The sequence below is a fragment of the Cebidichthys violaceus genome, unplaced genomic scaffold (assembly GCF_023349555.1).
Source record: "Cebidichthys violaceus isolate CVI_PGR_0920_01 unplaced genomic scaffold, fCebVio1.0.p SCAF_22, whole genome shotgun sequence".
Taxonomy (NCBI): Eukaryota; Metazoa; Chordata; class Actinopteri; order Perciformes; family Stichaeidae; genus Cebidichthys; species Cebidichthys violaceus.
The window spans coordinates 1,688,451-1,701,959 of NW_027176395.1; the positions used below are offsets into that span (position 1 = coordinate 1,688,451).

A 13,509-nucleotide genomic window follows, 5' to 3' on the forward strand; every position below is an offset into this window, starting at 1 on the left:
AATAAAATGAAATATATGCATCAAATTCTAAATAAACTAAATAAATAGTATTTGTTCCAGAAGTAGGCAGAAGCAAACGTTAGATGTTCTCCACCATTCTGCAACTTAAAGAACTTCATTCTTATGCAAATATATAATCATCTTAATATATTTAACAAACACAACAACGATGGCGTCAAACTGTGATTAAAAACGGAGTCGTTTCCTCAGCGTTCTACAAATAGCAACAAGAAATCAGAAGGATGTCAGTTATTTCTCTCTTTCCACCACTTCTACACATTTTAAAGTAGTAGTACCATGTAAATGAACGGACCTGTTTTTTATTAATTAATGATATCTGATGTCTTATCCAGCGTATTGAGTGATTATTGGACAGGTGTCGGTGTCAGTGCATCTCTGACCATTATGAAGTTTAATTAAGGAGATATTCTTGCACACACCTGTTGCATTGAATCTGAAAATCTGAATTAGCAAATCAGTTTTTCTCTTTGCATTAAAGTTCTGCGCCGTAACATTCTGTTGTGATAACCGAGAGAAAAGCTTGTAAAAACACAACAATGCTGTTTTAATGGTCGGGAGGAAGCCCCCCCCTCGCTCTCTCTCTCTCTCTCTCTCTCTCTCTCTCTCTCTCTCTCTCTCTCTCTCTCTCTCGTCCCACGAGTATTTCGCTAACGGCAGCATGTGGGGATAATGAAGCCGTGAAGCAGAATAACGAGCGCCGCTGTGCGTTTTTTTTTTTTTTGCAGGACCATTCTGCGAGACAGCGGCTTCTTCCGTTACCTCCACACGGCGGTGATCGTGAGCGGCGCCATGCTGGTGTTCGGAGGAAACACGCACAACGACACGTCCATGAGCCACGGCGCCAAGTGCTTCTCCTCCGACTTCCTGGCCTACAGTCTGGGTCAGTAACCCACACTCCTCCTGCAGTCTGTTTTCTCTGCCTTTTCTCTGCCCCCCCCCCCCCCCCTCTCTCTCTGCACTGAGCTGCTTTGCATTCACACGGCCGCACAGACTCACACCTGGGAGCTGCTCAGTACAACCGCAGTGCTTTGTTGTCGGACACTGAGCGGCTCCACTGGAGCAACGGAAGCAAGTGTCGCTGCTTGATGTACGCAGAGCGGTAAACCCGCGGCCCTGTTTTTCATGCATAATACTCACAATAATGCGGTCTCAAGTTTTTTACAGCGGTGTAGTGGTTTCACGCTACCGCTTGTAATATCTCCAGGCGGAACGTGTGCGACACGGTTTTCTGGATGGAGGAAGTGAAGCGGAGTACACGGTGCCCGTTGGTTCGTGGCTTATTTTATGAGCAGCTTGATGCAAGCTCTGTGCTCTGTGCGGAGAAAAGTTGAGTTTTGAATGGAGACGTTTTGCCGTTCATCCGAAAGGTTATTCTAGATGGCTAAAATCTTCTAATTTCTCGATAACGTCATATATCTCGATATAGTATGTTTTCTGGTAATTAAATCAATAAATAGTCCATATGAAATAACACATGGTTTTATACTCTCTTGGGTGAATGAAATACTTGACACATGAAAGGTACTCGTGTAACTTATGAATTTTAGTGCGAAGTTAGATATGATTCCATTGAAAGAAGATAATTTATGATTTTAAATTAGCGGCAATCCCGAGGTCATTCTGCTCTGTGTACAGTTTGTCTTCAAGCTAAACTCTGGATAATAGAAAAGGATAACAGACTCGCACAACCTGGTCAACCTTGTAGAAAGTGAGATTTACGTGTTCTTTTTTATTTATTTTTTTGCTTATAAAGCAGGTTTAGGTGCTACAGAAATGCCGTTAAAGTATAAAACAAACGCTACATCCACGATGAAAACGCACACAAATGAGCCATCAGGACTTATGTGAGGTTGTGATGTCAGCAATAAACGGTCACCGGCAGAAGTGCAGTGTGTAGTTGACACACGCACACACACACACACACACACACACACACACACACCACACACACACACACACAGTGAGACCCACAGATGCAGAAGACCTGAAAACGCTGACCAATCAGACGGGCTTTATTTTTGGGAGGGGACTCTTAAAGAGACAGGCGCTAAAACTGAGCGTTTCTGACTGTCTTCTCATATTCAAGCAGACGGTATGAGGAAAAAATAAAGTGCTTTTTGAATATTAAAGCATGAAAACATGTTTGAGTAGAAATCCAGCTGTACTTACGAAAAATAATGCGGCGTAATTTGTAGATATCCCACGTATTTCATATTGTATGTTATCCACGTAATCATGAATGTGGACGTATAAAGACAGCAAAGGCCCACACAGGACGGACAGTAGGGACAGTGATCCGTCATCCAGGAGGTCGCTGTTTGTCACGTGACTTTCACATAACTTGTGTATGTAGTTACCATCTTCAGTAGTTAGTTTAACCCAAACAACTTTTCCTAAACCTTAAGTAGTTTTGCCTGACCTAACTTAAGTAGTTTTGTTGCCTGAACCTAACTTAAGTAGTTTTGTTTGCCTGAACCTAACTTAAGTAGTTTTGTTGCCTGATCCTAACTTAAGTAGTTTTGTTGCCTGATCCTAACTTAAGTAGTTTTGTTGCCTGAACCTAACTTAAGTAGTTTTGTTGCCTGAACCTAACTTAAGTAGTTTTGTTGCCTGAACCTATCTTAAGTAGTTTTGTTGCCTGAACCTAACTTAAGTAGTTTTGTTGCCTGAACCTAACTTAAGTAGTTTTGTTGCCTGATCCTAACTTAAGTAGTTTTGTTGCCTGAACCTAACTTAAGTAGTTTTGTTGCCTGAACCTAACTTAAGTAGTTTGTTGCCTGATCCTAACTTAAGTAGTTTTGTTGCCTGAACCTAACTTAAGTAGTTTTGTTGCCTGAACCTAACTTAAGTAGTTTTGTTGCCTGAACCTAACTTAAGTAGTTTTGTTGCCTGATCCTAACTTAAGTAGTTTTGTTGCCTGAACCTAACTTAAGTAGTTTTGTTGCCTTATCCTAACTTAAGTAGTTTTGTTGCCTGAACCTAACTTAAGTAGTTTTGTTGCCTGAGCCTGAAGGAGTTGTTTCCAGTGAAGACAGAAGTTTTTTTGAAGAACAGACCTCAACACTTTTTTTGGGGATGGGAACTGGAACGCTGACCGTGAGCCGGGACCTCATTGCCGAACATCAGTAGCCGCCCAGACTGAAGCTCTTGTGGCTGATTGGGAGCACATCCCTGCAGCCAGCAGGTTCCAGAGTCTGGTGGACTGCCTGAAGCCAGAAGAGCGGAGGCTGCTGCTGCAGCAGGGAATGCTCCCGGTGAATCAGATGTTTAGTTGTCTGTCTGATCTATAGACATCTTTTAAAATCCTTTCACCGTCACATCAACATCCTCAAAACATCTAACTCTCCCGCTAAAACAAAAAAAAAGAAGAATTCAGCTGTGAGCAAAGTTACAGCATGAAATGCGTCTCATGATCTTTTATTAGTGCGTCTGATATCTGTGGTTTATTCACGTTAGTACCTTAAGAAAGTCAGGTCTTAAGGGGAAAAATTGATTGGCAGATCAGATTTGGTGGAGCTTCCCCTCGAGCTGCGCTTCACACTCGACTCCTGGAGGATTTCTCGGCGAAGGTACAAAGTGATCAAAGCTTAATAATGGAAGCACTCGTCTGTGGTTCACACTGGCTGCTTCGGGGACATCTCTAATGTTTATTCTTGTGCTCTCCTCTTTGTACTGCTAAGATGCCCTTAATCAAGACACTTTACCCTCGCTTTGCTTCACAGAGAGAGAGAGAGCGACTCCCACATGTGTGTCTGTGTGCAGACAGTATAGGAAGGAAATACCGTTTCTGTCTTTGCTGGTTAAACATGACGATCAAAAGTTGATCGCTGTCGCTCGTAGACCTTCTAATTATACGTCCTAATAGAAGTTAGCGATGCTCCGTCCAAAACCGCCGCTGCCATTTATCGTCGTCGAATTGAGTCGGCCCTCCTTCCGCAGTGCTGCTGTCGCAAGCTGCTCATTGATGGGAGGCTTCAGTCTGTCTGGATGGGAGGGAGAATATTCCCCGCGGGCTGCGAAATGGCCTCAGGACGTTCTGCTATTTCTGTGTCATTACGACGGTGATTGACAGGCAGCGGAATTACAATCTCAGAGGCACAAGCCCCCCCCCCCTTCCTGTTGCAATTGCACGATGGGGGCCGAAACGTCCCCAACAACCGTCCGTCTTCCAGCTTCATCGCATCGGTGTGGAGAACAGGCTGCCGCGGCACATCCATTTATTTCTTATTGTCCCCGTTATACATTCACCACATGTCCTCCCTTGATTGGCATAATGAGACTAACTTATCTCACGCCGGTCACCGCAGGAAACAAATTGTTTTTTGTGATTTCCCCGAGAGTTCGCATTTAAAATGCGCAACTTTAGAAATTATAAAACTTTTTTTGAGCATTAATGTTTCCTCCCTCCCTCGGCTCGTCCCCCCCCCCCCCCTCTCCCCGTCTGTCTCTGTCCTCCCTGCTCCTCCTCTGTAGGATTCTGTAATTGGACAAAAAAAAAAGACGAGTAGTCTATTTTCCTCACCTCCACCAGCCAGCTGCAGGGTCAGTGTCAGCAGCAGCAGCAGCTCTGTAATTGTCTGGTAATTACAGTGGAGATGGGCTGTGTGCGTCGAGGACTAATCACCCCCCCCCCCCCCCCCCCCCCCCCCCCCCCCTTTAACAAGCCAAACTCAATTAGAGTGCACAATTTAAGGGCCGTCCGCTGTCCTGACATTGGTAGATGGTGTCATAATAAATCCCCACTCTGAAGAGAGCGGTGCACCACATCACCTGCAGGGCCGACGTGTGCCACCAGAGGGCAGTGTCTACCTTTTTTGAATGTCTCGCCTCTCTTCCTCGCGATGACTTGCACAGCGTTGTTCTGACTGCAGGAGACGTACTGCAGCTTTGACTTTCACGCTCACATGCCGGGTCTTTTTGTTGTCGCCGTTTGCCGATGAGAGGTGCAGACTGTCACACACTGCTGCGGTTCTGATTCATTAAGGTCTTTACCCAGCAAGCAGAGACTTAATGATTTGGAGGTCAAGACATCTCACGGTTTTGGTCAAATCCCTAAAAATAAATCAAAGTTTGATGACAATATCTGTTGTTTAAGTCGCTAAATTTCAGCACTTAAAGAAACAGTGTTTTTGTAGTATATGATCTGAATTAAGAATCGTGTTTTCTTTGCCTCAGAATGAGCCGTTTGTATCTACAAACAGAGCGAGTCTTCTTTTACGGAGTCAGCCGCCATGTTTCTACGGTAGCCCAGAGCGGACAAACCAAACACTGGCTTCTACAAACGGCCATTTTAGTTTTTTTGCCATGTGTGGTTTCAGTCGATTGCAATCTGCATTCTCAACGCTAGGAGTCGCCAAATCCTACACACTGAAAAAGTATTTAAACAATGAGGATATCTAACCTGGATATCTAAAGCAGTGGTTCTCAAACTGGGGACCCCCAAATGAGTCCCCACAATGGGTCCCAAGATAAATATGAAGGGTCTCAAGATGATCATTTTTTTCACATTTTCTTTCTCTCCACCCTTTCTTGTGAAACATTGGATACTCTCACTTTTTGGTGCATTTGATGGAATCTGAATCTGATGAACCCTGTTTTTTCGGATCCCTTTCTAATCCCTTTATCCGATCTATCTACGCTTAGCTTTTTACATTTTGCAGGGAAGTTCTACATAACAAGTGACGAGAGATTTCGATCTATTTTTGCTGTTTTTGTTGCCTGAGAAGATAGAAACGCTACAGATTTAATGGCAGCCTAATCAATGCTCAGAACCTGTGGCTGCAAGCTGTAAATGAGATAGAGCGGGGGGGGGGGGGGGGGGGATTAATCTTATTTATCACGAGCTACCCGCTCTAAATACTGAAGGTCCTAATGCAGAATTAATAAGTCCGTAGGCTTAAAATATTGATATACGCATACAAGTTTAACTGGGACATTCTCCCAAGATTGACGTGATGCAATCGGCTGGATAATTTGTTCAGCTGCCTGAAAACAAACGAGTACACACTACAGTACACACTACAGTACACACTGCAGTACACACTACAGTACACACTACAGTCCTGCTTCTAGAGATCACCATCACCACCAGCATCATTCAAGTCGTTGATAAGCAGCAGCTGATGTAATCTGTGATGTTTGTCATTTTAACTAGCAGAAGTGACTTTACGTACAATACATTACGTTTGTACGTTGCTCTTTTATAGTTGGATCAATAAAAGATATCGGGGGGGGGGGGCAATAACGGATTCATTGTCGTCAGATCTCAAGGACTCCGGCTATTTTTCCAACCCGAACCCAACCCTAGAGGAAGGTGAGGAAAACCCCCGATCAGGCTGCTAGTCCGTCACAAGATCAAAAGAACTTAGCAAGCACCTCTATATAGTCGGTCAGGAGTTTCCATTTCTCCTTATTTTCACATCCTAGATCCGGTGGAGGCATGGGTGGATTACTGAGGGGGCCTACAGGCCACTGGCCCAGTGTTGGGTCCCTCTGGTCTTCACTCAAAGAGACACGTACCCACCAGGAAGAGACTTGAAGTTACCACAAAGAAAACATAAAACGACTACTGAGAGACACAAAGGGACTGCAAAAGGACCAAAGCATTGACAAAGAGAAGCGAAGCAGCTGCAAAAATACACAACGAGACTTATGACTTTAAGAAAAGGGAGAAAACAACCACAAAGAGACGCGACATCATTATAAAGTGACACAAAACAACTACAAAAGACTACAAAGAGAACAAAACAACCACAAAGAGTAACAAAAGGACTTCAAAGAGACACAAAGCAACTACAAAGAACCTCAAAATGACCACTACACAAAACGACTACAAAGAGATGCAAAACAGCTGCAAAGAGAAACAAAGAGAATACTATGAGAAGGTGCAAAACAACCACAAAGAGACACTAAATGACTACAAAGAGACACAAAGCAACTACCAAGAGACTAAAGATGGCCACTTCCTAAAACGACTACTAAGAGACACAAAACAACTACAAAGAGATGCAAAACTTCTGCAAAGAGAAACAAAGAGACTCTCGCCTATGAAACACTCAATGACTACAAAGACACACAAAGTGACTACAAAGAGACACAAAACCACTAAAAAAGGCGGCAAAACAACCACATACAAAAAAATATAACTACAAGAAGTACAAAACAGTTACAAAGTGACACAAAACGGCTACAAAGAGATTCACCACGACCACAAAGATGCACACAAAACGACAACACAAAGAGGTTACACAACTATGTGAGTACATGTACAAGGCTGGGAATTGAACCCACAGTTATTGCTGTGAAATAGCAGCGAGAGCCTCCATATTTCACGAGGATATTTCTTTCCTCACGCCGGACACACGCACGCCCGGCTGCGTTTTCTCCACACGATTGTCGCCCCCGTAGCCGTCAGACCCCCGGTGTCTCGGTCAAGGGCACTTTGCCGCCGACCGACTCGCTGATTAGCAGGAGGATCTGAGCCGTTAAAGGTCCCGTCACGTCAGCTGCACCTCCGAGTGCCGAGGACGCGTCTATATGACTTGATATGTGGGAGCGTGTCGACACGGCTTGACCTCTCTTCTCTCTCTCGTGTCGTCTTTTCATTCCAGCGTGCGACGAGTGGACGGTGCTGCCCCGGCCGGACCTCTACCACGACGTCAACCGCTTCGGACACTCGGCGGTCTTCAGTGACAGGTAATCGTTGATGCGGCAACTCGGCTAAAAAGCTAAACAGTTTGCAGAGTGCTGCACAGGAATGCTTCATGGACGGTGTGATCAATGTGTTTATGGCGAAATGACAACAAAATAAGATGCAAGCAAAACACAATTTGGACATAAGCACAAATGGACATTTTATTCCTCCAATAGACTTCTTTATACTTGTAAAACCAATGATTTCAGTACTAAGGATACTCATGGTGTTAATCTGTCACCAAAGAAACACCTCACTTGGTTAAAGGAGATTTGCAGAGCGCGTTCAGCCTGATTTCTCTCGGTAACCTTGTTTCCGGAGCGCATGTAAACCGGGGTGACAGGTTCTATATCCACCGAGACCCGCTCCTATTTAACTATGCACTCGTGGCATTTGAAGACATATCCGTATGGGATGCGTTACACAAACGTGTCTGCTTTTGATGTAAATAGGAGCTGTAGTTGTTTTTCATTTTTCATACGGATTGATTGCATTAAGTTTTACACGATGCGACTTCTCAGCTTTTCTGGTTGCTTTTTAGTTTGTTTATTGATGATCACTTCTCTGCACACATTCAACAGAGGCTATATATATATGTATGTATGTATGTGTGTATATATATATACACCACTATTTTGTGGTACAAATGATTGCTGCTGAGAAAGTAAAGCTCGTTGTCTGAAGTTATGAATTTAAAGTTTTTTTTCCGGCAGAAGAACCACAAAGTTGAGAGCAGAACTGTGTTTTTAAGTATCGACTGAAGAGGTTCAAGTTTTTAAAACGTCTCTACAAAACAACATGTACATGAAGAGCCATTCAGAGTCTCATTGAAGTGACCCTGGCTAGTTTACGATGCAACGGGAGGTGACGTATTGTGATCTTGCTTATTAGTTTTCATGATGAACAAACCCCTCATTATCTTCTATTTAACTCTTTGTTTCCACTCAGCGGACCTTGAGCTGATGCTCTAAAACAGAATATATAATCAAGATAGAAACTTTCCAATTCTTCATTCATATTTTACGCACAAAAGAAATGTGGGAAACAATGGCGCGGTGCACCGCGTACCACTTTACGTCGACTCGTCATTCTGTACACTCTGTGGCAGCGTGGGGAGGAAAGACGCCAAACACTTTACAACAAAGCACAGCCGACAGAGAAGGTGGGATCGGGGGGGGGGGGGGAAGAACCTGGTTACCTTGGAAAATAATCCTTTGTGTGTTCATACATGACGTTCCTTTATTGGTCCGCGATACGAATAGACTGTGACGGGAGCCGCTGCAGCGACTAGAAGGGATGACTCATCGGTAAGTGTTATGCGCACCGCCGGCGGAGCGAGACGCGGCGATCCATATTAAGTTCTACATCCTGTTGTAGAGAACGCATCAAATATTAACATGAATCACCAGCCCTGTTCCACTCGATCCTCACTGATGACTGCTGTTCCTCAGGAGCGATCAAGAGTCTGTTCATGCGAGGCGTTCATTGATCTAATTCGGATTCAATCACAGGCGCAGACTTCAGAGCTGTGATGTTGAGCTTCATTTGAACGGGGTTTTTTTTTTTGCTTTTGGGAAGAAAGAAAAACAAAAGTTTCAAAGCGCTTTAGAGTGAGGCTTGAAAATAACATGATGAAAATACATCATGTGGAGGAAAAAACAGAAGAGAATTGGTTACGATTTAAGAAAAAAAAGTCCTCTAAGAAGATGTTCTAAAGACAAAGGAAACATGTTTTGGTTTGAATGTTAAAAGTAAAATATGTTTATATAATAAATAACATAAAACCTATTCCAACCCACGCTTTAGCCTCTTTGCAGTGGCCTCCGCCTGATTTTAGAATTCATTTAGAAGCTTTTTACTCTTTGCTTTTAAAGCACTCCACAGTTTGGCTCCTATATATAGATTTGTTAGTGCCCTTATGTACCTCCACCCAGTCTAGACCGGGGGATTGCAGAGTTTTGTGCAGGATCTGAGGCAGAGAACTGAAGGAAAGAGAGGAGCGAGTTACCCCGAACTCTAGGACAGTCTACGTTTTGAGAGCGACTTCCTTTTTAAATCTCTAATCAAAACTCAGTCCTGCATTCAGCGGTCCGTCTGAGACTTGTCACTTTTTTTACTTTCTTTAAATGAGAAATAAAGGAGGCGGCTCATTCACGCAGTCCCCTACAAACCCCCACATCCTCCTCCTCCTCCTCCTCCTCCTCCTCCTGATCCGAGCGCTCAGCAGGACGTCCAGAGCGAGCGGTTTGAAGTGTGCCCTCTGTGCCCCGCTCAGACGCTTCCACCGGCGCACACACACACACACACACACACACACACACACACACACACACACACACACACACACACACACACACACACAGTCACAGTAATCCATGCAGCTGAACAGATGCCAGTGGAGAGAGATGTTCAGAAATGCCCTGTGCCCGGCATATACACACACACACACACACACACACACACACACACACACAGCAGGGGGAGTCTGTCAGGTCCGTCCACACAGGAAGAGAGCGCTTGTTGGGGATTTAAGCAGCCTTGTGAGGCAGGTTGAAGCTCAGAGAAGAAGCAGCGCACTCAGACTAAGCTTCTCTGGCTCTCTCCGTGCACAAAAAAAAAAAAGTCAAAGCCGGGGGAAGAGAGCAGGGGTCATGAATCGGCCGGCCTTACTTCCTGAATCCCTTACATCTTCTCACCCCTCCCTCCCCTCCCGTAGCCCGCTAACATCCCCCCCCCCCTCTCTCGTCCCGCAGCGCGATGTACGTGTTCGGCGGCTTCAACAGCCTGCTGCTCAGCGACGTCCTCGTCTACACCTCGCCCAGCTGCGCGGCCTTCTCCAGCCCGGAGTCCTGCAGCCAGGCCTGGCCGGGGATCCACTGCGTCTGGAACGGCACCCAAGGGACCTGCCTGCCCTGGGAGGGCGCCGCCGCCATCGGAGGGGAGCAGCAGCAGCAGCAGCAGCAGCAGCTACCAGCCTCCTGCAACACCCGATCATGTAGGTGACGCCGCCGTGTGAAACTAATCCCAGATTATTTTGGATGCTCGCTGTCCTTTTCTCGACTCGCTGCAGAGCTCATCTGCATTCACAGCGCCGATGTCCGATGGCGCGCATAAACCAGCAGGAACGGGCTTGTTTGTCACAGACTGCCAACGCAGTCTCGCACATCACAGAGTGAAAATGGCAAAAGAATGTCACCAGGGTGTTTTTTTTATTTTCGTGTGTGTGTGTGTGTGTGTGTGTGTGTGTGTGTGTGTGTGTGTGTGTGTGTGTGTGTGTGTGTGTGTGTGTGTGAGTGTGAGAGACATTTCTTTGAAATGTAGAAAACGTGGCCTTCATGCATCTTTAGAAACGGTCCTGCTGTCTCTGGCGATGATGACAAAACAAGATATTTGAAAACGTCTCCATCGGCTCGTTAGTTGTTTTTTTGTTTTTTTCAGGATTAAACTATTAATTGATTAATTGATTCATTATTAAGCAACAGATCAATAAATAATGAAAGTAGTTGTTAGTTGCAGCCATGAAAAATGTGTGTTCACACACTGACTTTTTACAAACCAACTAAGAGGAGTAAACACGACGTTAAAGACAGACTGATGGGGAACTTGCTGATCGGACCGTTTTAGCCGTTCATCCTTCATCAGGAGCCACGAGGGGAATCAAATTCTGGTGACCGGCAGAAGTTTATGCAGCACTTTAATGCTTCTGATCTGTTGATTTACGTTCTTTGGACTCACAAAGAACATCGTTCTCGTGTTATGAATGATGACGGGACTGTACAGACGCCCCCTTTTTGTTGCTCCGAGATGAATGGTTCAAACGTCGGGGAGCGCGAGGCGTCTTGTACACTAATGATTCGGGGCGACGGCACATGTGGGGTCGCTGTCACACTTCTTAATGAACTGACAAAAGTGCACAGCGTCACATACAAGTGTGCTGACGTGCATGAGTGAGTGCTATATACAAGGCCTTTGACAGATCCATTATAAGATCAATTCCTGAACACATTTCACGTTCAGCACATTTATTTATAGCTTTTGAAATCATGCTAAAATCACACGCCTGCTATCATAACATCCTGTTTTCACAGCACAAACAAACCCGCTGGGTAGCGGATTGAGACGCTCTCTTTTTTTTTTTCCCGGACTCGGGTCGGTTGTTCGGTCCTCAACGGTGTTCATTTGACAGCTTTCTCATCACCATCATCGAACCAATCTCGCTGACCGAGAAAACTCCGCCGAGTGTACAGTGACCGAACCATAACGGGGTGGGTGTGAAAGCACCCAGAGGGTCCACAAAGACCCCCGACAGGGAAACACAGATGTCGCCTCTCTGGGAAACTGTGACGGGAGTCATAATAGTTGTTAGCTTCAGCATTTTGATGATTACCTGAATGAGTGCATGTGCTCTAGAAGCACATTTCACTACATTTACTGTAACTTATTCTTGTCTTCAAATGACAGTGTTGTGTGTGTGTGTGTGTGTGTGTGTGTGTGTGTGTGTGTCAGTGTCAGTGTCAGAGAGGACAGGGAGATGTAATCATCAGGGACAGCTCAGCCAGGTCTCTGGGCTTCCTGCTGAGAATATTCTCTTCTATTTGCCATTTATCACAAAAAAGAAGACGAATCCTGAGTTGTCCCCCCCCCCCCCTCAACACGGCCGGTCTCATTTTCCTCTGGCAGATGGAAACTGCGCCCCGGAATATCTTTCAGCCACATTTGATAGCGGGGAGGCCTTCCTGCTCCGCTGCTGTCTGGCAAGTCACCCTGCCCCAGTTTCCCCCCTGAAGAAGAAGCCTCGCGTCCAGGAGGCGTCGAGTGATCCCTGGTTTCACGGCTCTGCTCTGCATCACTTAAACTTCACCATGAGACACGAAGAAGAACGAAATAAAGTCCCCGTGCTTCCATTTAAGAGGAGTTTTAAATATTGAACATTGTGATCATTAAAGCCATCTACCGTTAAAATCAGCTCCATCTTGACCGACTACAGTAGTGAAATGCTGCTGACGCGTTATTTGCTGAAGTAATAATAATACACAAATGTGATATTTAATAATATAACACTCACATGTTCCAAAGTACATTTAGCTAATTGTAGTCGTGTACTTTTACTTAAAGGCACAGTGTGTAGGATTTAGGGGACCTATTAGCAGATATGGAATATAGTATTCATAATACGTTCATGTTTTGTGTATAATCGCATCAAGCTAAGAGTCCTTCATGTCATCACAGCAGAGCTCGTTCACTATGGCTTCACTCAGTCCTGCCACACAATTAAAATGCTATAAATCATTAAAAAAAAAAAAGTTACATACATATTGAACTATTTCCATTTTTACCACCGCTACTTAAGAGCTCTCTGCTCTGTGTGATCAGCCTGCAGGTCAGTCAGTCAGGACTTCTCAGATGTGCAGAATCTTATGGTTTTTTCTTTACAGGATCTGGCTCGTGCAAACGGTTTATTTTGGGCTAAACGTTTTATTTTGATCAAATGTTACAATTTGAATCTTTTAATCTGGCTGCTGTTCCTGACTGAAGCGATCCTTGCACATGATGTGTTCAAGGACTGTGTTTCTGCAGCTTCTGGCTGCGATAAATGGTGTCATTTTGCCGGTGTTTTTGTCAACAAACTTTTTTTTTTGTTTAAAACCTGCTGCCGAGTTTTTTTTTGTTTTTTTTTGGTTCAACTTGCAATCGTGTTTTGAACAGTGTGATATTGTCACTTTCACTTCGCGTGAATGATGTGAATACTTCCACCGCCGCAGGTGTCTGCTAAATGAGCAACTCTCAAGAGCAAA

General features: G+C 44.7%; 1 protein-coding gene across 1 annotated transcript in view; it reads left to right on the forward strand.

The window, feature by feature from the left end:
- atrn (attractin) overlaps nucleotides 1-13,509 on the forward strand; it is a 104,031-nt gene that overhangs the window by 757 nt on the left and 89,765 nt on the right. The window contains exons 2-4 of the mRNA XM_068718130.1: nucleotides 747-901; nucleotides 7,632-7,716; nucleotides 10,468-10,709. Of these exons, the coding sequence (XP_068574231.1) occupies nucleotides 747-901; nucleotides 7,632-7,716; nucleotides 10,468-10,709 (482 nt within the window). The remainder of the gene's footprint in view (nucleotides 1-746; nucleotides 902-7,631; nucleotides 7,717-10,467; nucleotides 10,710-13,509) is intronic.